This window comes from Marmota marmota, unplaced genomic scaffold, assembly GCF_001458135.2.
Source record: "Marmota marmota marmota unplaced genomic scaffold, marMar, whole genome shotgun sequence".
Taxonomy (NCBI): Eukaryota; Metazoa; Chordata; class Mammalia; order Rodentia; family Sciuridae; genus Marmota; species Marmota marmota.
The window spans coordinates 903,353-929,268 of record NW_026000021.1 but is presented as its reverse complement, the minus strand read 5'-3'; the positions used below and the strand labels follow the sequence as shown (position 1 = coordinate 929,268).

General features: G+C 37.9%; 1 protein-coding gene across 9 annotated transcripts in view; it reads right to left on the bottom strand.

The window, feature by feature from the left end:
• The window catches only part of CUNH2orf76 (chromosome unknown C2orf76 homolog), a 58,818-nt gene that overhangs the window by 13,727 nt on the left and 19,175 nt on the right, over window positions 1–25,916 (bottom strand). For 6 of the 9 annotated variants that reach the window (XM_048810423.1, XM_015501701.2, XM_048810422.1 and 3 more), the window contains exons 2-4: window positions 12,825–12,894; window positions 11,075–11,219; window positions 2,843–2,893 (exon numbers count right to left, since the gene is read on the bottom strand). In XM_048810423.1, coding sequence (XP_048666380.1) covers window positions 2,843–2,893; window positions 11,075–11,219; window positions 12,825–12,845 — 217 coding nt within the window. In that variant the 5' untranslated portion in view covers window positions 12,846–12,894. The remainder of the gene's footprint in view (window positions 1–2,842; window positions 2,894–11,074; window positions 11,220–12,824; window positions 12,895–25,916) is intronic. The other 3 variants (XM_048810421.1, XM_048810424.1, XM_048810425.1) reach the window with 2 other exon arrangements.

The following is a 25,916-nucleotide window of genomic DNA, read 5'->3' as shown; positions in this document are numbered from 1 at the left end:
CCGGTAATCTAAGCAGGGCTGTTAATGACTAAAAAATACCAAGATCTGCTTCTTGGTTTTCAAATACTGCACAGGCTTCCATGGTCCAGTATGTTTTATTCAAACCCAATTTCATTCTTTAATCAGTTTATCCTGAAGTCAGGCCACAAGGTCCTTTTGCAACAGGCAATTTCTTCACACTTGGATAACATTCTAACTCTGAGATAATCAGCCCCTAATTACATAGCAGATGTAGCCATTCAACATGTTTAAATTCCAGAAGTTTCTGATTCTTTACTCAGTTTTATTCAGCCATTTATTGACTAAATTATAACTTTATCTGAATAAGCTCTAAAACTTACACTAAAATTCATTTCTATCAATAATGCTATAACAAGAAATTCCAATAGTGATATGAAATAAAAGGATATTATTTTTTTAAAGACCTCAATTCAACTATGTTGTCTTAGTGCTGAAGAAAGAATAGGGTACCAATCACCTAGTTAAGAACTGGCACTCGACATTACCGATTATTTTAAATAGTCAACTTTCAACTATCCAATGCAATTTTTTAATTGCGATTTTAAACAAGACCTACACCCTACAACTATATTTTTAAGAAAATAAATAAATTTAACCAAGTAAAATATGCACATCAGGAATGTAAACATGCCACAGATGCTAAAAATAAAATTACAATGGACATGAGAACATAAACAAATGTGACTTTTGGATTATCTATTATTCTGAGTTGCCTATTATATTCTCTTTCTCACTATGAATAGGTATTGGTTTATTACTTGAGACAAGTTAGAGAAGTCAACAGTAATTTTTTTAATAAAAGAGGCTTAAAGTCTGTTATAATCAAGCTGCAAAACTACAGTTTGACCTTATAAATATTAATCATGTTCTATATATTTTGCTAATAAGCCTTTGAATTTGAAATAACTTTGCTCTAATAGATCCAGCAAACCCACAATAGGAAGTCTACATTTAAAAGAAAGAAAGAGAGAGAGAAAGAAAGAGAGAAATGCTGTGATTGGAAAAGTTCACCTGATTTTTCTCCCCGACACAAATTGGCAGGACCCAAGAGGAGGACAAGGAAGGAAAAATGACATGCTAACAAAAGATGTTGTATTAATGTCTCTTTCTTTGTTGAATAATCTCCTTTACTTGTTTTAACTTCTTAAAAAATAGACTCAATTTTTTTAGACTTGCTATTAACAAAAACAACATCTGTGGGCATTGTTTTCTTAATGCAAATTCCTTGAGGAAAGGAACCTTACATCATTTGTTTGGGGTACATTTAACAAGTTGGCCCGTGCATAATTTAATTTCACACAGCCTCATGAAACAGGCAGGGATTAGCAGCCACATGCTGTACATCAATCAACATTAATGTGTGCACAAATGTATTACGTCTAGGTAGTAAGGATTTAAAAATAAGTAGCATGAGTGGTTAAATCAATAATAGATGATGATGAAGACAATTAAATGGAAGAAGGGGTTCTGAGAAATCTCAGACAGTGGGTGGCCAAGACCACAGCCCTCTGCCCAAAGGCACAGAGACAGTAACTACTTTACACCCTTTCTACTCCCCATCACCCAAAACAGTGTTCTATTCCCAGGGGCCATGCAGCATACTGAGGACAATGACAGGTGAAAAGCAACACTCTAGCCTTCCTGCTCAACACAAAGCAGCAGATTGTTAAAGAGCCAAACTCAAAGAAAGAACCACCTGAAGTCTATCAAAACACTAGTGGTTCTATAATTTCTTCTCTGACAAATGTATTAGCTTTTTCTGCCAATTCACCTGAATATACAGAAACACCAGGATGAAAGAGCGTTAATGAGATGGGATAAGCTAAAAGGTACATTATCTACCCCAATGCTGCTTAGCGACTCAGATACTCTGATGCTTTCATTATTTAAAATTTATCTTTTGAAATAACTTGCATGGAACACAGGTTTGCATATAGATACACACACCATGCAAAAAGGGAAACCATATGTAACTATTCTAATTTGAAATGGCATCTGTAGGTTGATTCAAGTTTAAGGTTATATTTCAGGGCATTACACTTCAAAAGCCATGAAAGCTACAATTGAGAAGTTTCATATTTACCTTAATCATGCTTTTTATTCCTTTCTCTTATTCAATATTGAGTATGTAAATTCTTTAGGGCCAATAAATCAAAGTACTTTCCACTCAGTGCCTTCAACTTCTGCTTGACTACCCCTTATGACCTCACAATTAGTCTCTGGATATTAAAATGCAGACGCACGGAGAAGATTGTGATTTCAAAGGACTGTAGGTCACGAGCTGCCCTATCGAATCGGAACAGAATGAAAAGCCACTCCAAAAAAATGATCTAAAGTAATAAAAAATTTATGCTTTAAAATGTCTGCACCAATTAACAGAAATATGCATTAGGTGCACCATAACTTTCAAATACAGTCTCGAATTCAAGTCTGCTGAATACCATATTTATAGTGAATAATTACAACCAGCTTTTTACTATACTTTTAAATAACCAGTTGCATCATATAAAACTACTACATCATATTGAAAATATTAAACTCTTAGTCCTCATTTTTCCTTCTGATTCCCTGCAAAGAAACCCATCTTAGATATAGTTTTGCCAAACATGCTATTCTTCACCTATATAGCACTTCTCTATAAAATTACAATAGACCTTAACAATATTCTAGAATTCTTATATTCCTAAATAAACTTCCAAAATGGTTTTTATTTGCAGATAGTAAATTCATTTTTGAAAGCCAAATGTGAATTTGTGTCAACAAAAAACTAATGCCAAATTATATGAATATACATATTTAAAGAAAAAGAAAAATCAGTTACCATATTTATAATTTCTGAATGGTGGTGGAAGGCTGGTTCTCAAAGGGACATCTACAAGAGAAAGAATGTTTTTATTATAAAATATTCAAATAGCACACGTGGTCTTTTGGTTCTTTTCGCCTACATCCACAGACTAGGTTACTTTGAAACAACTGACAGAGACAAAAACGGCAGCAAAACATCCATGGGCCAAGGAAGACAAGGGCACCATCAAAAGCTGCTGAGCAGTTCCTAATGAAACGCAGGCACACGCAATTAGAAGAATCAGTACTCTAGCCAATGCAACAGTCTCGATATGCCCTTGAAACCTGTAAAATGAATCTATGAGACAAAGTTGATGTTTGTTTAACATGTGAATCCAAAAACCCCTTGAGGATCTTCGGCCATTACTGGGAACCAATGATCTAGAATAATCTTCATACTCTTATCAAAATTCAGGCAGCCTACAACATGAATCCTCTAACTCATCAAAGAAAACTAAACAAAACAGAATAAATATTATTTTAAAAACATCTCAAATATCACATATGTTACTAATGACACAACCCCTACAGAGGGCAATTTGGTAACACATATCAAAATTACATATGTGTATACGCCTTACTCTAGCCCATTCTACTTTTTTAGGAATTGATCATAGAGATAATGACATATATTCAAGAGATCCAACTGCAGCATTATTCTCAGTAGCAAATGTTTAGAAAATTCCAAATGCCCTTCAATGAGGTACTCTTTAAATAAATTATAATATGCACAAACAATAAAATATATTTTTTCAACTGTGGGGAAAAAAGGAAGGAAGCTCTCTATTAATATAAGATCCTCAAAATATGTCAAGGGTAAAGAGTTGCAAGGAGAACGTTATTTTTAGTAAGCCACTTTTAGTAAGCAGTATGAAGGTAAAATAAGAATAGTTGTTGGTGTTTGCTTGAACGAGCCTGAGGGGTGGGAGGCCCCTGCGCTGGTCAGAGAGGAACAGAAGGAGGCAAAATTTCCATCATGGTTCTTTCTACATTTTGATCTTAAAACCACATAAATGGTTACTTATTGAAGAAAACGAAACAACAAAACCCACCTGTCTGAATTCGGAAATGTGTTGTTTTATTTTCAAGATGTAACTCATTCTTTTATTCCACAAGTATTTTAAAATTAGTCCCATGATGGACCCAGGCCCCAGAGCAAACAAAACCAACAAGGAATTTGTGTTTTTTAAGTACCCGTGCCTCTTAGAGATGAAATATATACTCAAATTAAAATATGCTTTATTTATTTACGCTATAAGCATTTCAAGTGCCTACCACCAGGCAGTCCAGGTACAGGATAAATAAGCAGTTACCAAGAGAAGTTCCCAGTCATGAAAGTCCTCGTAGCAGGCTGACCCTGGGCACAGATGATACAATCCCTATGGAAACACCAAAGATGTCCTTCGTAGAAACACAAAAACCAATACTAAAATTCACTTGGAATCACAAAAGCCCCCAAATAACCAAAGTAATCTTGAGCAAAAAGAACAAAACTGGAGACATCACATTCCCTGACTACAAAATATACCATAAAGCTATAGTAATCCAAAGAGCATGGCACTAGCACAAAAACAGACACATAGACCAATGGAACAAAATAGCCTAGAAATAAATCCAGGCACTTAACACCAACTGATTTTTGAGAAAGGTGCCAAGAATACACATTGGGAAAAGGATAGTCCCTCATAAATGGTGCTGGGAAAACTGGCTATCCATATGCAGAAGATGTTTAAACACACACACAAAAAATCCTTCTGAAACATCTTTTAGTTGAATATATTCACAGGACCAGATAGGTAACCATGTCACTGGACCCAAATTAGTCTGCTTGCCACACACTGGCCAAACAAGTCTAGAGATATGGTATTGAGAAAGGAGGAGACTTTATTCTAAAAAAAAAATATTTTAAAATTTGCAGGTCACAGGCCTCTCTGGTTGAGGCCAGACTTCCCGAGGTTTCTGTAGCTGTTTCTTGTTAGTACAGATGGCCATCCTGAGTTATACATTAATAGACCATCTGCTTCCTGCCACCTATACGTAAGAACGTAGACTGTTTGAAAGCAGTGTTTATATCGGCTCTGTGTTCTGTGACGTAAGTGGTGAGCCATTATGTTTTAGCAAGCCTCTATCTTCAAGGGCTAACACAACATTCCAATATGGAGGCAATGCTGCTAGGACAAAGTGAGGAAAGCAGGTCAGCAAGAGGGAGCTGCGAGATCTGAGTCGCCTATCCCAGCAGAAGGGGGCGCCGCCTTCCAGTTCTGACTGATCACAGTGCTACAGCCACAGGACCCTATCTGTATCAATGGAAACTCAGGGAGGGCGGGTAGGTGAAATTTCCCAATATTTAAAACACAACAGGCCAGGGCTGGGGATATAGCTCAGTGGTAGAGTGTTTGCCTGGCTTACATTAGGTTCAATCCCTAGTACCCAAAGGAAACTGCTCTGGAGACAGCATGTGCCTGGCAGACACCTACGAGGGGAAATCTCTGGTTTAGACTTGTCAGAGCACATAAATACTTCATTTAATCCCTCTTGTTCCTACTCGCTTAAGAATCATGGGCCAAGAAAAGAAGTATTCATTAAACATCAGAAAGGAACAGTAAATCTATTTAATGTTCTGCCATTCAGAGTCCCTGGATTTGATCATGAAAAGCCCTGAAGAAGGGGGAGAGGTGAAGAGCAAATGGCTGCATGAAGCTACTATCATTAGAACTTGAGAGAGGCAATGCTGGGACACACAAGAGCTCCTTTTCTCTTTCTTCCCTTAGACCTCAGCTTCAGTGTTGCCTCCAGAGAGAGGCTTTTCCCAATAACACTGCCTAGAGGAGCGGTATCCTCCCATGTTGTTGCCTTTGTGACATTTTTTTTACAGTTGTAATTTTGTCTACTTACCTATCGTTGTCTCTATTCTCTACTAATTCATAAATTCTCAAAACCTAGGACAGTGTCCAACACAGAACAGATTAACAAATACGGATCCCGTGAAGGCAAGGACTAGAGTTTGTTCTCTTCATCATGCTGTCATGACCTCAAATATTGCCCAGCACATCACATGCAATCAGAAATACTCATGAACAAATTAATATAATTTAATCACTTCAACTGGAAACTGAGAGCACAAGGTCCCAAGAAGGTAAGTGGTCAGCCACACTGTCTAAGACAGGGATAAAAAGCAAATAAGCCCGGACTGTTATCAGGAGTAATACAAACAATAATAAATGTTGAAGAGGATGTGGAGAAAAAAGAATGCTTTAACACTGTTGGTGGGACTGTAAATTAGTACAACCACTATGGAAAGCAGTATGGAGGTTCTTCAAAAGACTAGGCATGGAACCACTACATGAGCCAGCTACACCACTTCTCAGTATTTATCCTGAAGAATTAAAGTCAGCAAGGCTACAGTGATTCATGCACATCTATGGTTATAGCAGCACAAATCACAATAGCCAAACTGTGGAACCGGCCTAGATGTCCACCAATGGAAATGGTATATATACACAATAGCGTTTTTCCCAGCCATAAAGAAAAATGAAATTATGTCATTTGCAGGAAAATGAATGGAACTTGAAACCATTATGTTAAGTGAAATAAGCCAAACTCAGAAGATCATGGGTTGTATGTTTTCTCTCAAATGTGAAATTTAGAGAGGAAAAAGAAAAAGAAAGGTGGGAGGGAGGTAGGAATCTCATGAAAATCAAAGGGAGCTCATTAGAATAGAGGAAAAGGGTTTGATAGGAAGGGGAGTGACATTGGCCAAATTATACTGTCACATTTTGTGCATGTATGGATATGTAATAACCAATCCCACCATTAAGCATAATTGTAATGAACCGGTAAAAAATGGGGGAAAACCCCCAGGTAAACCTGGAGCATCCTGTCCTACCAGAAAGGAAGACTGTACACAGACGTGGTGCACACGCGCACGCACACACACACACACACACACACACAGAGCATATGTCAAACGGGTGGTATATGTCAGAACAGCACAGGAGCCAACTGAAAGAACTCCCAATGGCCAAAACTAGAGCAATTCAAGCATATTAAGAATTGAACAGCAAATAAAATCCCCCATGCAGAAGAATTATGTAGATGTTCCACCCTAAAGGAAGGGAGCAAAACCTTTCACTCTTTAACTGTGGACTATGCACATGATTTGCTTCTGAAGAGCATGGTATAAAGTAGGAGGGGGGAGGGGAAACTACTGTGGCAAAACCTAGCACTCCTTCAGCCAGGAGATCAAGGGCAACATCTCCAACCACGAGTCATGTGGAAGTACACACCCTAGTTCCTAGACAGTAGGCTCAAGAGCAATTTAAATGAAATGTATGTGGTCTGATAAGTCTAAGCCACACTTATTTTTCTTACCTTACTCTCAAAAACAGACAACTCCATCATAATCAGGAGACAAACATAAAAAATATTCCAAATGAAGGAGCATCCTACAACATACCTGACCAGTACTCCTCAAAATTGTCAAAAAAATCATCAAAAACAAGGGAAGTCTGAGTAAATGTCACAGCCAAGAAGAGCCTAAAGAGTCATGAAAATCAAATGGAATATGGGATTCTGCAATGGAAAAAAGAACATTAGGTAAAAACTAAAGAAATCCAAATAAACTATGGACTTTAGCTAATGATAATGTGTCAATATTGGTTCATTAATTGGAACAAACACAGCATACTAACATACACTGTTAATAATAGAGGAAACTGGGAGGCATTAGACAGGAAGAAATATGAAAGGTAAAAAGAAAAATCAAACCTTTTAGCACTTCCTCAATAGAACAGACTGCTTTACAAAGCAACAAGCCACAGGAGGGAGAGGATGACAGAGAGCAATGGAAGCCAGAGGGCTGGACAGCTCCTCGGGCACTCTTCTTTTTTCATAGGTGAGATGACTTGACATTCAGAAGTAAGACCTGATGCATGACAAAGCACTGAAATACTTCCAAATCAAAGAACAATGAAAATGTCTTCTAGCTAGATAAATGGTTTGTATACTATTCTGAATCTAGAAAATTAGTCATCTTTTCAAGGTAATATATTATGGTACCTCTGTAATCAAAATATCTGATTCATCTATTCCTTGTTTGTCAACAATACGTTTATTACATTTACTTATTATACTTATCTAAATACAGCCTATATGTTTATATTTACTTATAAATACACATACTTATTGTATCTATACAACTCCATGTTTAATGGCATGATGCTTTTAAGTCCAGTGGTTCTCAATAGAGAGTCAATCAAATTTAACAGCACTCCTTGGCTGCAGACAGACTGAGGCAGTTAACTAGGTTAAGCCACAGATGACAGAAGGGACTAGGGTAAGCAAAGAACAGGGAGAAAAATGAATAAGGCATCTAAAATAACCCCAAAAGATCACTCATCACAGTGACCATTTCTGTCTGTGGGCAAAATATTCACTATGCCACAGTGTCAAACCAACCTTCCAGCTTTTAGTGTTCAAAATCCTAGATCAAGATTAACACAATTCAAAGACACTTTTGACACCAAGTGAATCTACTTATTTCAAAGATCCTACTTAAGCAAGTGACACAAAAGAGAATACAGAGGCAATCTGGGATAGTGTTTAAGAGCACATGTTTCATAATTAAACTGCCTGGGCTGATTTGCAGCTTTGCCTTTCACTAGCTACATAATCTCAGGCCAGTTTCTTGGTCTTTCTGTTCCTCAGTTTCTTCATAGATAAAATGGGGATAATGACAATTCTTACTCTAAAGGGACACTGTGAGGATGAATGAGAAAACCCTGGTAAAATTCTTGGCCCAGCACCTGACCCAGCAGTGTTAGCTATCATTTTACAGCTTCCAAAATGTCTCACTGTCAATCCATTTGTTTCTAGTTATGTGCACAATTCATCAAATGCAAATATGTGGCCTGCCAACTTTTCTGAATTCCACAGGACCTCAAATCAGATAATAGAGATAGGCTTGGGCACAGACCTCACAGCTTAAGAATCTGTACCCCAAAAAGTTGGCCTTTGACAGTCAGTGGAATACATTTCCCCAGGTGCACAACTGAAACAAGCAGTGGTAACACTCCTGCTCACTCAGGTAAAAGACCTAAACAGCAGGCCTGAGCATCCAGTGGGGCTGGGTACCAGGGCTCTGCTGGGGAGGCATTCTGTAGCCCCTCCTAGCAGGTGCGGGCTCCACAACTTCCCCCAAAACCTTGCAGCAGCTTGGAAATTACATTTTCTTCTCAAGGATTTCAAGAGGAACCTATTCTGCCTGTACCAAGAACATCACAGCACTTGCTGTATCAATATCAAGAAGCATCGTAACTCTCAGTACTTAGAAAGATTATGAAACAAAAAGGTAGGGACTTGTTTTTAGTTCAAAACCTGAACATGTTGGGTGAAGAACTCTCAAAAGCAGCACGCTTTGTAATAGACTCGTGGGTGACCAGAACATGCCACCTCAAAATGTGCCTCTTTGGCATAAGGATCGTTTTGAGCTATAGGCTCAATTAAGAAGCAGATGCAAAAATGCTCTCTGCTTTTCCTCAATTTATCTAAAAGTGGGATTTATACAGATTTACAAAGGCAAAGGATATCCCTCTTTCCCTCTCTACTAGGGAGAACAAAGGGCAGCCACTGAAGACAACTTTAACCCTTACTAGTCTGCAGATGGCACTAGAGGGGATCCACATTAGAAAACTAGCTTTAACCTGCTCCCTCCCCAAAGCTGCCACCCGCAAGGATTCAAAGTCCTTTTCATTTGTGTCACTTCTTTAAAAACTTACTCTTCTTTGATGAAAATGCTATATGAGCTAGAATTCAAAGCCTTCTCTTTCAGAATGACTCACTCCCTGTGCATCTGCAGTACATGTATGAAATCTACTTTTTAATAAACTTTTGCTTATTAATCTGTATTTTGTTAAAAGTGTCCTTTCCATCTAAGAACTTATGAGGGTTGAGAAAAAACTATTTTTTCACCCCTACAACATTACCACTTAGTAACAACTGTTGATTCTCCCCTAAGAACACGGCAAAAACATTTACACTCTCTATGTAAGTCAGTAAAGTTGTCTTATAAGTAATTATGTCCTTTCTATAAAATCCTTTAAAAATCACTACAAAGTAGACCTGCTCTGCTACCCAGGTCTGTTTACTCACCACTCTAAAAGGACTCAACAAATCATGGACAGGCTTCTGAAGGGCAAGAAGAAAGATGTATTCAGAATGCCAGCAAAACAGGCAGCACCCTAGGGAAAGACCCATCTTAGCCTAAGTTTCAAGCTCCTTCCATCCTTGGGCCTGGAGGAAAGAAGGGGGCTCAGGTCAGGGAAGGGCTGATGACTGAAGACTTCAAGTTACCACTGCCATGGATGGATGGAACTGGACACTGTGACGCCTGGCAGTTGGAACATACCTAACCACAGGGTCATGATACCCTGCAAATCTTGAAAACGTCTTGCTTTTATCTCGGTGTCTTCAGCTTGAAGTGGGAGGAGAAAGATTAGGTAAATTTAGGGTAAAAATCAATCTTGTACTACCAGTTCCATACAAATGTTCCCTAAATGACTAACCTGTCTGCAGGCAGGGTTGAACAGAAATCTGGGTTAAGGCAGCAAAGAGGACAGAGACAACATGAAGCAGAGATTCCAAGCTTTTCATTCTGCTTTTGTTCCCCACTGGACGCCCGCTCAAGCCCAAGGGAAGAGTCACTGCTTTCAGCAAAAAAAGCCGCCTTACTTGAATTGATTTTTTTTTCCCTTCCTGCTTTAGCTGGAGCTTCGGGAACAGTCTGTCCTTACAGAGCCGCAATAAGAAATAACCAAAGAATAAAGTTGGTCAAATATTTTCATAACTCGTTTCTGTTGATTTTTTTTGTAAAACTCTCCCAAGACACTTTCAGATTTAAAAATAAAGTTGGTGTTACAGGTGAAAAAAAAAAAAGAAAGAAAGAAAGAAAAGAAAACACAGATCTTAATTTTTTTTTTTTAAGTCAAGCATGATGGTAACAATCTGTGGTGAGGACACACACGCAGCTTATTAAAAAATCTTGGGGCAGGATGATGCCAAGGCTCAGAACAGGAGCCAGCCTAGCACCTGGCTCAGAACCTAGATTAATATCTTCCAAGTACCTCTGTGTTTTAAAAAGATTACCATTAACATCACAGCCAGCTATATTTTCAAACCACCAGTAAAACAAAATGACTCTACTGTCTCATACCTTGCTTTAGAAATACCATAAAGTCCCTTACGGTTTGATCCAAATTAACTCCATGATACACTACGGGCTTGAAATTGCGGTGCTCAAATGAACGAATGAGGCGCACTGTAACGGTTACTTCCTCAGCAGCCATGTGAAGAAATTCCTGTGTCAAGAGGCAACAGAACAATCCAAATGAAATCAACTCACAATATCTATGACTGACCAGTCCGCATTGCTGTCATCAGCTCTCTGGCACACGGCCCACCTATCCCATGCTGTATTGTTATTGACTGGGTTCCCAAATAGAGCCAGATTGCGGGGCACACAGAAGGGGCCTGAGGTTGTGCCCACCCACCACTATGGGTGGTCCCATACAGCTCTATCACTGCCGTCTGACAGGGCACAGAAGATGAGCAGGGTACACAGGGAGAACTAAGACAGTCCTATGCAGACACTTGATAGTTCTGGATTTTCTGTGCCAATGGTCTCCTTGATTGAGATTAAAGTACATTTATATTAGAGTCAACTATCAACACACGCTTCCAAATATCAGGACTGATCCACATTTATACCATGGTATCACCCATATTTCATAATATTGAAGCTGAGTATGTATATTTCATCCTAAAACTATATACTAATCCTATGTGCTAGGTGTTAATGACATCTAATTTTGTCATCAAACCATAAGATACCCATTTAAAAGATGAAGAGGTAGATACTCAGATTACATAAATAGTTAAAGGTCATATAGTGATAAATAATGGAGCTGTGTGTGATTCAAGCATCAATCCAAAGTACATGCTTTTTAAAAATATACAATCAAGAAACCACCCCCAAATTATGTCTTCCAAAAAATGTGCAAAACTGCCAATATTTCAAGGATAAAAGTATGGTATACTTCTATTTATCTATGCTACTTTCAAATTTGCACATCACTTTCAACCATTATATACAATAAGTCCAGTAAGTCCAGTCATCCCTTGGTGTCCTCAGGGGACTGATTCCAGGACTCTTCGCCCCCCATGGATCCCAAAATGTCAAGATACTGAAGTCCCTTATATAAAATGACATAGTATTTGCATATTATACTGTATACTTTAAGTCATCTCTAAGTTATTTATAGTGTCTAATACAACATAAATGCTATGTAAACAGTTGTTGTGTTGTATAGTTTGGGGAATAATGACATGGAAAATAAAGTCTACATAGTTGGGCACAATGGGGATTACCCATAATCCCAGCTATTTGGGAGGCTGAGGCAGGAGGATTTCAAGTTTCGGGACAGCCTTAACAACTTAGTGAGACAAAAAATAAAAACAGAAAATAAAAAAATAAAAAGGAGTGGGGATGGAGCTCAGTGATAGAGAATTTACCTAGCATGTGGAAAGCCCTGGGTTCTATCCCCAGTTCCAGGGGAAAAAAAAAAAAAAGTCTGCATTCAGTAGATGCATTTTTTTCCCAAATGTTTTCTATCTGTGGTTGATTGAAGCCACCGATGTAGAACCCACAGATATGGAGGAAAAACATAATAGGATGAAGTATCTATATTATTAATAAACACAAGAAGAAAAGGTCAACCTCAACAATAATCAAGAAGATTCAAAACAATAAGATATCACTCAAAGGCAAATTAAACTTCAACAATACCTAGTGTTAGTAAGGATATAGAACAATGAGAGACCTAATTGGCAAAGGTGGGGATCTTAATAGGTACTACCTTTGGTGACAACTTGACAATGTTTAGCAAAAGTGAAAATACACATACCTTTTGATTCAGCAATTTCATTCATAGAAAAGTGCTCTAGGGAATCTCTTGCAAAAAAGCACACGGAGACCTGTAAGACAGCATTGATAACAGCATGTTTTATTAAGTGCAAAAACTGGAAACAACTACCTGTCCATCAGGAGAAGAATGTATGAGTAAATGATGACATGCTTATAGATCATAATATTACCAGCAGTAAAAATGAACAGACTAGAACTACACATGTCAACATGGGTGGATCTCAAAAATATCATATTGAATGAAAAAAAGCAAATTGCAGAACAATTAGCTTATACTATCATTTACAAGGTCCAAAAATGGTTATTATGTTTTAAAATAGATAATAAGTTATTTCTGAGGCAGAGGAAGAATCAGGCACTTGAAGAGCAGTACAGAGGGACTTCAGTTATACTGGTAAAATTCTATGCCTTCAATAATATGTTAGATATAAGGATAGGATATTATCTTTATGCCTTTTAATGTTTCTCAAGTATTTTATAACATACACAAACAAGCCAATTGATTTGCCTGGAAAGTTTCTGTAAATCACAGAATGCTACTTTACTAAGAGAAAATATATATATATATATAAATGAGAAAAGCAAAGGGTTCTGCTGTTTGAATGAATTTTAAAAATCTGTAATTATAATTAGCATATTATTTATAATTGAGTAGTTTTAAAGGATCTGAAAATAGATTTCCCCCTAAAATAATGACTCACCTTATAATCTTGTCTTGTCGATAATAACCTTAACAAATCTTTTGAAAATTCCAATATTTATATTATTCTTATTAATCCTAGTTTATAATACTCCCCAGAAAACTGATCCTAGAATCTACCAAATAATAGCAGTTCATTAAACATCTACAAAATAGAAGTTTAAAACATAATGAGGTAGAGCATTTGTCTAGTACTTGCAGAACATAATCCTTAATGAAGAATAGTTCTTGAGAATGAGATGGTGTATTATAAAAGTCTTCTGTGTTTTAGAAGCAGTGCCTTCAAGTTTGCTGAAACTATGACCACTTCTCTCTCTGCTCACCCCTCCAAACAACAAAAGTCCTCCAAAATGCAGGCGCATGTGTACATCTGCACACACCCACAAAGGCAGGAGTCTGTAATGTAATCTGAGACCTCGATGAGTTGAAGCCTCACAGATTTAACTTCACTCAATTCACCTCCTATCTGCAACATAAGAAATCCTTAGAAAGCTGTTCAGTGAATTAAAGAAATTAACATATATTAAATATGTAAGATGGAGAGCCTAGCACATAGGACAATCTCAGTTAGTAGCAGCTGCTTTTATCTTTATTACTGTACTTTGGATAAAACAGGTTTGAGCATTAAGACAGCTCATACAAGCAGCAGAAAAAAATAACAATTCCCAGGTACAATGAAATAGATCCTATAAATAGTCCAACCAAGAAAACTGGCAGGCCAGAAGACACATGCCTTATGAAAATCTTTTATAACTGTAGGTTCATCTTGTCACTTAATAAAAAGTTGCCTGAATGGTGTAATGAAATAACTGAAGTTTTCAATTTAAAATTCCAAATTTGAATTAGTCTTTAATTTTGATCAACAATGTATTATGTCTTCCTCAGAAATTTGTTGTAATTTATACTTGGTAACTAAGCAATAGTGACTATCAGAAGGAAACTATGTCTGAATTTGCCTTAAGGACAGTGGGAAATAGAGCTTGTCGGCTTAGGGAGCAGCTTAGAAAGCTAATATTACAGATAATAAAGTCTGACATTTTTCCCAGAAGGTACGACCTCTTTAAAAAAAATTGAATCTCCCTCACCTTCTCCCAGATGCAAGTAGTTGTCACCGATTGCTGGGACTTTCCCAATCCTACCTTTTAGAGTACAGACCTCAACTCTCCTACATTTATGAAAAATTCTGGTTCTTCTTTGTCAACTGCTTCCCACCCACAACAAATTCCACTTTGGATCACTCTGAACCACATCTCACTGCGAGGAACACTTCATCTTTGGAAACCATGAGAGTTTTTTTTTTTTTTTCTGTCATTAGAACTGAAATCATAATGTAGTGATTCTGCATCCTTTCAGAGCATGTGCAGATTTAACCCTGCCTTGTATTTCCGGAATCGATGTACAACTGAAATGGACAAAATAATTATTTAAAAATGTAAAAGTGAAAGAATTTAGCATTTCTGTATGTTATTATCATTTTTCTCTCCAAGGATATAAATACCCTTTAAAAATGAAAAAAAAAAAATTGAATCTGATCAAGTTTAAAAGGCATTCCTCAAACAAAGGGACAGAGAAACTAACAATAATAAACTTAGAAATAAGCTAATAAAAAGTACTCAAGGACACAAAAGATGACTTAAATGAATGAAAGACTACATTCTTAACCATGAGAGTTTAAATTTATAAAATCAGTCCTCCTAAAATGAAATATAGAAGGTATTTGGAGAACTTTACAAATATTTTCAAATCCACTTGGATCAATCTGTGAGCTCTGCCAGCAAAGTCATAAAATAAGAAAAGAGACAAGCAATCAAATATTAGAACATGTCACAGTGTCTAGGGACATAGCTCAGTGGTAGAGCATTTGTCTAGTACTTGCAGGGCCTTGGGTTTGATCCCTAGCACTGCAAAACCAAACAAAAACAACAACAAAATTAAAATTATAAAGCAACTGACATACAAAAGTAAGTTCATATAATTTTCAAAATTTCATAAATTCCAGCAACAAAAATGTTAATGGAAAATCAAGCTGTGGTAATATAAATTGTGACAGGAGACCAGTCATAGACCTATCAGTGGAACACAATAGAAAACTCAGAATCAAAATTACAGAGAACTAAGCATAAAAGTGGCATTCCAAGTTGTAATCAAGGGTAAACCTTCCAGCTTCACCTGCTTGCAGCTGACTTTAAAAATCACGAATTTTGGAAGCTACACCATGGGGCAATGCATTATTAGTTTCCCACGAGCCTTGCTGTAGATAACACTTCTGAAGTGTGTGTTATGATGACACAGTGGCCTAGGGTACTTATCAGGGACTTGGAGAATGCCTTTGTAGAAAGCACTGACTCTTCACTTGGGCCTGCCCAGGTGTCCAAGGGGTGACTGAAACAGGCTAAGAAAGCCTGGCCCTTCTGCCTTAAGATCTGTTGCTTCGCTAACCTTTGGGTTAGACTGCTTCTGCTCAGCTTTGCATGGATGCATGGTAGTCATTTAAGGAATCTTGTCTAGAATTGGTAGTACAAGGCTGATTTACTCGAAACTTCCCTAATCTTTCTCTTCCTGCTTCAATGCTGAAGACGCCAAAATGAGAGTAACTAAGATATTTTCGAGATTTTTCAGAGGCATCATGATTGACAGATTGCCAACCACCAGGTCTCACAACACCCTGTTCCTTAGCACAGGAGTGGCACCTTAGGTCTCCAGTCATCAGTCCTTACCTAATGCAAGCCCTCCTTCCACCCTACCCCACCAAACCTAAGGATAGGAGGAGTTTGAAATTTACACTGAGTTAAGATGGATTTTTAGGGCACTGGCCCACTATATTCTTGATTTCTCTGGCTTACTGATACACTGGGCTTCTTTTTGAGTGGCCCAAGTAAACAAACTTGGATTTGTTAACAAAGTTAGTGGGTAAAGATAACTTATTTAATACGTTGACATGGGGATATTGGTCAGACATTTGGGAAAATGTAATGCTGCACCTTATTTCTTACATAAAAATAAGCTCTCCGTGGAACCAATATTTAAATTTAGCTATAATATTTAAATATTTAAAGGCACTAGAAAAAATAAGTACATATTTTTATAATCTTAAGGTAGGAAAGAGTCCAAGCAAATAGAAAGCAGAAACCACCAAGGAAAAATACTGATAGGCATAACAACAGAAAAATGTAATAAAAGACTAATATCCCAATAGAAACACAGGTAAAGTTAATTAACAGACAACTGGCTAGTTTTTTAAAAAATTCAATAATGTGAAAAGATCAATTCTAACTAAGCGCTGCAATAGAAACAGTAAAATATCAATTTATCATCAGATTGGTAAAATTAAAAAAATAAACATAAAAACGGGCCAAATCAGTGTTGGCAAGGATATAGAAAAATAAATATTTTTATATATTGGTAAGAGCACAAAATGGTATGATCTTTCTGGAGGTGAGAGGGATAATCTATATCAAAATTTTAAATTTGTCTACCCTTTCACAGGACTTCTCTTCTAATAATTTACCTTGAGAAGATAACCACATCAAATTTTTTTTAATCCATGATTTCATGATGATACTTTAAAAAAATTGCTAATTAGTCACTCTGGAGGCTGGCAAGGCACAGATCTGTTTTCTCTAAAAACTGGCTTAAGGGAGGGAGATAGAGAAACAACAACAACAAAAAAAAAAAAACATGTTATTCTTCCTTTCTTCTACAGACTATTTCAGAGTCACCAAATAACTGAGGAACAACAGTTCTTTATAGAAGAATTGCAACTGAAAGGTAGTAAAAGAATGAAACAATTAAAAAATCATCATTCACAAAGCTATCAGAATGACTAAAATAAATACAGTGATAACCCCCAAAGCTGGTGAAATTAGATGTCTCATTCATTGCTGGTGGAAATATGAAATGGTTCAGCCACTCTGGAAAAAGAATATGGCAGTTTCTTACAAAACTAAGCATGCTTATTATATAACCCAGCAATTGTGGGGGTTTTGTTGTTGTTGTGGTGGTGGTTGTTGTTGTTGTCGTCGTCGTCGTATTAGGGATTGAGCCCAGGGTCACTCTACCACTGAGCTACATCCAAGCCCTTTTTATTTGGAGACAGGCTCCCATTAGTTTGCCCAGGCTGGTCTCAAACTTGTGATCTTCCTGCCTCAGCCCTCTAAGTATCTGGGATCACAGGCCTACATCACTGCACCCCCATTCTTGGGCATTATTCAATAGGCAACCTGTATATGAATGCTAGCAGCATATTGATATACAACACCAAAACACTGAAAACAACCCAAATTTGCTTCAATACTTGAATGATTAGAAATGCTAAATAATAAAACAAAATAAACCATTGATACATGCAAACGTCTGGCTGGATCTCAAGGGAATTACGCTGAATGAAAAAAAGCCAACCTTAAAAGGTTGCATACTGTATAATTCCCTTTCTTGTAAAAACAAAATTATAGAAATGGAGAACAGATTTGTGTTTCCTGGGGTAAGCGACAGGGAGGGAAGGAGATGGCTGTGGTTCCAAAAGGTAACCTAAGGGATCCTCGTGATAGATCTTGGTCCTTGCCTGTGGTGTTATCCATGCTTGCCTATACATGTGATGAAATTGCATAGAACACCTGAACACACCAGCATGCATGGACACACACACACACACACACACACACATATATACACACACAGGGGTATGTAAAAGTGAAATCTCAATGGCCACCATGGATCACAATTAAAAGTTTCTAAAAAGTATCATTCTGAAAACCCTAACAAAATAAGGAATATAGGCAATGCATCAAATGACAGGGTGCCAAAACTGTCAGGTAGAAGACTGATGGGGAACTTTGGAAGGGAGTCAGCAGGGGCTGACAACACCTGAACTTCCCAACCCAATCCTAATGAATGAAAGGAGGAGCCTCCAGATCTCCCAGGCTATGTGGGGAGGGCTGTGGAAGACAGGTTAAGTGATACCACAAATAGGACACCAGCCAAGTTCAACTGGTGAGAAAGCCTACTAGAGAAATGACTCAGCTTCTTCAACAAATAGATCACGTAAGAAATGAAGAAAGGGAGGTAGGTTTTAAACTAGAAGAGACTAGAGGAGCTGTTTCAAGCAATGCATCATTTAGGCCTTGTCTGGGTCCTGATTTGCATTGTATTAGATAATATTAAGAAATATGTTAATTCTGTTTAGGTGAAATTATGTCTTAAAAGACTAAGGGACATATAGGTGAAATGATATGATACTGGTATTTGCTTTCACACACTCTGGCAGAGGAAAGACAATTATGGAAGTATAGATTAAAAACTAGGACAGGACTGGGCATGTAGCTCAGTGGTAGTGTGCTGGTGTAGCGTACACATTCAATACCCAGCCCTGAAGACAACAACAATAAAACATTGTTAACTGTTGAAGAGTCAGGTATATATAAAACCTCATTATCTCATTATCCTATTCTATTTTTGTATATGCTTGAAATTTTTCACAACAAAAATATTTTAAGATAAATACATAAAGATATACATTCAAGGAAGATTTTCGTTCATTGAGTATATTTCTAATAGTTAACAAAATTAGAATCCATCTAAATGTCCATCGGTGGAGAACTAGTTAAGTGAATGTGTCACTCCCTAAAATAAAATATCCTGTGCTCATTAATGGGCGAAAGGCACTGCAGTTTAGATATGGCTTAAGTATGTGTCCCAAGGGTTCATGTGTTGGAAGCCTGGTCCTCAGTGTGGTGATGAGAAAGATGGGGGCAACTTTTGAAGGCAGCATCTAGCCTGGAGGTGTAGCTCAGAGTCAGAGCCCCTGCTTAGCATGTGTGAGGCCCTAGGTTCTATCCCCAGCACCACCTGGTTATACTTCTGATGTATTGAGAAATAACAAATAAACCCAAAAAGCATTCAGCAGTCAGAGGCATGAGAAGCAGGTCACATGGCCAGAAGGAGTTGGAACTTGTCTAAGATGGCACAAAAGGCTTTCCACGCTCAGCCCCTCCCTGACTCTCAGATGGTATCTGCGACCATCACAATCTACTATTCACATATCCTTCCAGCTGCTAGGACAGCAATGATGGCTCATAGCTCCCCACACCTACCACACTGCTGCCAAGCCTGTGCCACACCTTCCACCCTAGCTTCTCTCAAGCCCCTTCCACCCTCACCCACCTTACCTTCCGATACAAGCATCCTTCAAGTCTTGACCCAAGGACTATCTTCTGCAGGACACCTTCAAGGTCAGCTGCTCCTCCCCACCGAGGCTGAGTTATAGGCCCCTCTGTCTGCTACCATACTGAAGTCACCTATCTAAGGGGTCTAGCCTATGGGCTCCTTAAAGAAAAGAATGCTGCATGGTTTATTTTTCTGTGCCCAGCAACTTGTGTAGCATGGGGTACATTACAGGCACCATGTTTGCAGAACTGCTGAGCAACCAAAGGGCTAAGGAAAATCTGAATTCTTCCTTTTCTGAAGGGCACATTGATGCAGCAATCCTGCCCTAAAGACACAGAACACAGGAAAAAGTGCGAAAGCTGCAGTGTGGCTCGGTGGTGGAGTGCTTGCCTAGCATGTGCGGAGGCCGTGTTCCACCGCAGCATGAAAGAAACAAGGAGAGGGAAAGAAGGAGAAAAAGAAGGGGGTCAAGGAGGGATGGAGGGAGGAAGGCAGGCAGGAACAAAAGAGAAAGTGAAAGAGAGTGAGTGAGAAACAGAAAACAAGTAAGACTGAACTTTGTGGAAAAAATTTTATTCCTTCAGAATATGAAAATGTTTTTTAAAATCAAAATTATGATTTAATTGAATATCTACAAAATATAACATTTCAACATCAACTCAATCCTTTTCAAAATTAACATACGTTCAATGTAATGTGGGTATGGGCATGTTTTAATGCATTTCATTCGACACAGGGTGAGGCTTTGAGAAGTAAGAGGGATGGGAGCTAAGGAGGGTCTTTAAACCTCCCTGCCTACTGCTACTTTACCCAGTGGTCTGAGACAATGAAGAAAACTCCATATTAAAAGCAAAACAAAACTCTTTCAAATAAATAAATTAATTAAATTAAATAAAATCCATGTAGGAACTCCCTCCATGGAGCTCCAGTTCCCCAGCCAGTATCACTGCATCAAAGAAGCCTGGAGACCCACCTCCTGGTCCTCCCTGGGAATTAAGAGCTGCTTTTAATTCAGCATGGTGAAGAGGGACACATGGCTTGGGACACATGTTTTGGGTCCCTACAGCTGAGATGGGCTTTCAGCCTCCAGTTCTCAGCGCCTGTGGTAGAAACTCAGCAACCAGAGAAAGCCAGGCAAGCTGACACCAGGCTCCCTAACTTTCCCAACTACTGCCCTTCCCAAGCTGGATCCCCTCCTGGTGGCAGAATTCCCAACTGAAAAGCCATAAACCAGAGAGAGGAAAACTAGCCCAGCACAGAAAACCTCTGAACCCAGCATACAATAAACACAAAACATGCCTGCTCCCCAAATACTTGATTCCTGACTCTGGACTGATCTGTATCAGTTTAAAAAACAAAATGTAACTACAGTCAACTCTGGTTATTTGTAGTAGTTACATTCACTATATCACAGTGAACAGTGAATTAGAATATTCTGAACCACTGCTTCTAGGGGAAATATAGGGTAAAGTTCCTAGAAGATTCTGGTCGCAACAGTTCAGTCAATCAATACATAACCTCATTTCACTCATGTTTCTGTTTAGACTTTAGTTATGATATACAGGTAGATCTATCTACCTACCTGTCTATCTATCTATCTATATAGTTGATTCATTTAATATTGAATTCACAGCCAATAGCACTGTAACTCACAGCTCATCCAGCACATGTATTTCCTCCCTACGGCATACTGAAGCCTTCTTGCACTTAAGAATATTCAACAGCACTTTAGCACTACACCTAGGAGCATTTTATACAGCAAAATTACCAATAAAAAACAAGAAATGCACTACATAGACTACAAAATGGATGCTTGTTTATACTACACAAGCTAGAACAAGAAGGCCAAAGGCAGCTTTGACTGATCTTAGATAGTCAATCAAATGTGAGCTTTGGGTGACTCAAACTTCACTGCTCTGCACATGTCCAAGAATGACTGAGAAAACACTTTGAGCACTGCTTTGGGTTTGGATTGTGAGTAAACTTCAGTGAACAGATGAATTTGCAAGCACAGAATCTGCGAACAATTAGGACTATCTTTCCAAAATAACAACACCTCTGCCTTCCAGTGTTTGAAATAAGGATGCCCTTAACTTTTCTCTTGAGAATGGAATCAAAAATGAGTTAACGATTAGAAACCAGAGCATTGGAAAAGCACTCAAGCACTGAGCCAGTTAAATGGAGAAGACTTCCATAGTAACTGGGTGGGAAAGCACCCTGGCTGACCTTCCTTCATCCCACAGAAGCAGGATTTTAACAGACTCCTGGAAAGAATTATTTGAAAAACTGAAACATTTTACAAAGTTATATCTATTCCCTTAAGTATAGTAAAATCAAAATTGTCACATATGAAGTTTGCTTTAAATCTGGTCTTAACTATATGAAAAAAAACAACTTTCAAAAAAGTATGGTTCTGGGCTGAGGATATGGCTCAAGCGGTAGCACACTCGCCTGGCATGCATGCGGCCCGGGTTCGATCCTCAGCACCACATACAAACAAAGTTGTTGTGTCCGCCGATAACTAAAAAATAAATATTAAAATTCTCTCTCTCTCTCTCTCTCTCTCTCTCTCTCTCTCTCTATCTATCTATCTCTCTATCTCTATCTCTCTTTAAAAAAAAAAAAGTATGGTTCTAACCACATACAAAAATATACATGCATCTTACCCTAATGTTAGGAACCAGCATTGTAGGTCAAAAAGGCATTGCCTTCCTTTTAAAACAAATAAACCAATAAAAAGAAGACAGTATTTTCTTCTATCATATTAGGTATATAAACCATCACAGAACAGCAGGGATAAAAGTAGAAAGAATACAGGTGTGGTGGCACACAGCTAGAGCCCCAGTAACTTGACAGGCTGAGGCACGAGGATCACTTGAGCCCAGGAGTTCAAGGCCAGGCTGGGCAACATAGTAAGACCATGTCTCAAAAAATGGGCGGGGGCAGAAAGAGTAGAATTCTACTGAGAGGAGAATCACTGAATATGCAAATGATTCTGGAATTACACCCTAATGATTTTAGAGTAAATAATCCTTAAGTTCTATATCATTATATCATTCAAATGTCATTACAGGAAAAAAAAAAAAAAAGGTTAAAGCCAGGGTGGTGGAGAACCTACATTCTTTTTATTACCCTTTCTAAAACTACTCGGCATCCAGCATACTGCTAGTAGGTGAGTGATAAGTGTTCACCTTTTAAAGAGAACTTAACCTTGGCAAATTAATAACTTTATATAAAATTCCAGTTTAAAGTTCAAAAGAATGATCAATTATCATTAATTCACATTTAAGACTATGACTAAAATGGAAATGTTCATTCCATTTTAAATCTATTCTGCCTTATTTCAAAAGCACAGCTTTCTTTTAACTTTTAAATGGAGAACAAATTTTTCCTCTAAAAATGGAAACTGGAACAATGAAAAACCAAAAGTTGGTCATTATGATAAAAAGAAAAAAGGTACCAGGAATTTGCTTTTAAATTTTTTGAAAAGCATAATTTTAAAATATGAAACTAAGCATACATTTATAACTAGGACCATGTAAGTAGTACATAAACATTTTAAAACTTCTTAGCCTTTTTCAAATTTGTATCATACAAACCAAAGTGCCATTATTTTAGGAAATTCAGTTGAATCAGTTTAATAAAACTTTTGAGAAATGTTCTGTCAATGATTAATTTATGAATCATTTTAAAGTCTCTGACCTCAACCATTTTTTAGGTAGTTTAAAACAATTACTTGCAGGTGTTTAAGTAACCCAGCAGGTCCAAAATAAATATGAACTAAATCTGAGAACTATACACATGTATTATTTTTTTATTGCACAGTGACCTTAGCAGCCAGCCCTACCTGAGGACAGATCATAATCAATGCTAAATAAATAAACCCATGATTACTACCCACACCTAGAATACACAACCTGGTGACAACCATTTCCAGTTCCACGAACCTGCTGCACTCATTGTGACAGTCTGGGGAAAATATCCAAAAGCATGTGAGAGTCAGGAAAATATTCTGACTCTCACATTTTTCTAAAGTGTTAGAGACAACCATTTGAAAAACTATTTTCATCCTAACCCATTAAGTCCCAAGCTTCCAATTCTGAAAATATTTCAACAAAATTGACACAGGTGCATAAAAATAAGTTGGAAATTATAATCTACAGCTAATATATTATGTTTTCTAAATCATTCACTTATTTTTCTCAAAAGAACAGAACTCCAAAAACAACATTTATTTCAAAAGTTACCATGAGTGGTATATTTGTTATTCAACTTAAGTTTTTATAGGTGTCCCACATCTGGGACTATAGGACTTAACAGTTAAACAAGGTATACTGCATATAAATTTTATTTTTCTTGATTCACAATCATCAGTAAGAGTGTTAATCCTGCCCTGCTTTGGGGGATACATTTCTCTATGGGCCTCTGGCACTTCTGCGTGTCTTATGAGCAAAAGTGTCTGCTTTTGTTCTGTGGTGGCTGCTTTTGGTCTAAACTTTCTTTGGATGATGTGCACATAGCGAATAGCCCAGCAAGACATAAGATCTTCCACCAGAACCAAGAGTAGATTTGCTTACTGTCCAGTAAAATAAAGACAATATCTCCCTCTTGAGTAAGGTTGCTTGTAGCCCTTTATAAAGAATTTGGATCACCTATATCTGTGACACAAATATACTCCATGTATAGTGGCCACCTAGGCCACCTTACACTGGTCATAAGGGACTATTGGTGTAAGAAGTATTGACACAAACAAGCTTATGCTGTTGGCTCTACCATGAGTAATACAGTCCTTTGTCTCTGACCCAGGAGTCTTATGACTTCTGCCAACACAAAGATTTGGATTATTTAAACGCAAGGCACCTCAACTATGACAAAAACCCACTACATGGACACCGTTCATCAAGGCCACTCAACATTGTCCCTGTGCGATTTAATAAGAGAAGAACTAATACAAACACGAAGGTTTTTGAAGCAAATAAGGGAAGCAAGTAGCCTAAGGTTGTCTCTGTACCAGAATTCTTATGTAAAAAAACTGGGAATTTAATTTGGGAACATTCTAAGTAAAACAACAACAAAAACACAAGCCACAGCCTATCAACAGAACAGTCAACTACTGATTGGTTATACAACTGGGATCTCTGCTAGGACCACTTTCAAATAAAGAAAATGCCTCATTATACCATACCTAATAAAGCAAACACCTCACTGTAGCCAATCAGAGATTTCTATAGTTTGTATGTTGGCCTACAAAAGCTTGCTGCTCACAGACAGAGTGGAGCTCTCTGCATTTTTTGTTTCTAATGCTGCCCAATTCATGAACATTCTTTTTTTTAAATTATTTTTAATTGTAGTTGGGCACAATACCTTTATTTCATTTATTTATTTTTATGTGGTACTGAGGATAAAACCCAGCACATCACACTTGCTAGGCAAGCACTCTACACTGAGCCACAGCTCTAGCCCACATGAATCATTCTTTACTCAAATAAATCATGTTAAAGCTTGTTTCAAGTTTTTCACTTAACAAGGTCACACTGTTGGCTGTGCCATGAGCAATATAGTCCTTTGTCTCTGACCCAGGAGTCTCATGTCTGCTGAAAGCATCCAGTAAACTGCCAGGCAGAGCTGTCAGCTTGCAAACAGGATAAAATCTCAGACCTCTCCCACTTCTTGACTGTTGATACAGGATGGTTTTCTAAAACAGAACAGGTTTTCTAGAACAGAACTGACAGAGGTCTACATGTTTGGGAGATGAGAAGATTCTTTAGGGTTCAGTAGCAAATGTGGTAGGCATGGGGGAGTAAAATTAATTAATGTCTAGTGGGTAAGCAGTAAGGGGTAGGATTTAAACAAGCTGCTCCACCAGTGGGTCCTTGTTTATTGTTCACTCTCCTCTGGGTGAATAATCACCTGATGAGAGGAAATGTGGCTGCACGTTTGAGTATAGTCCCCAAAGTTGAAATGAATGATGTCAGCAATGAAAATAGATGTTTTCGGGTGAATGAAAAGGGCATTATGTCCGGCCAAGAGTATCCATCAGACTACATGAAACTGAAAGCTGACGGAGCAAAGTCAAGCTCCTCCATCCCTCCCCCTTGTCCTCTAGCCTGACATCTGCTTTAAGGAGAAAGATGATTAAGGATGGACCACACTTATCCTGGTCCCTAAGAGGAACTAAAGGCCTTATGTACTTATCCAAGTATGCTGTGG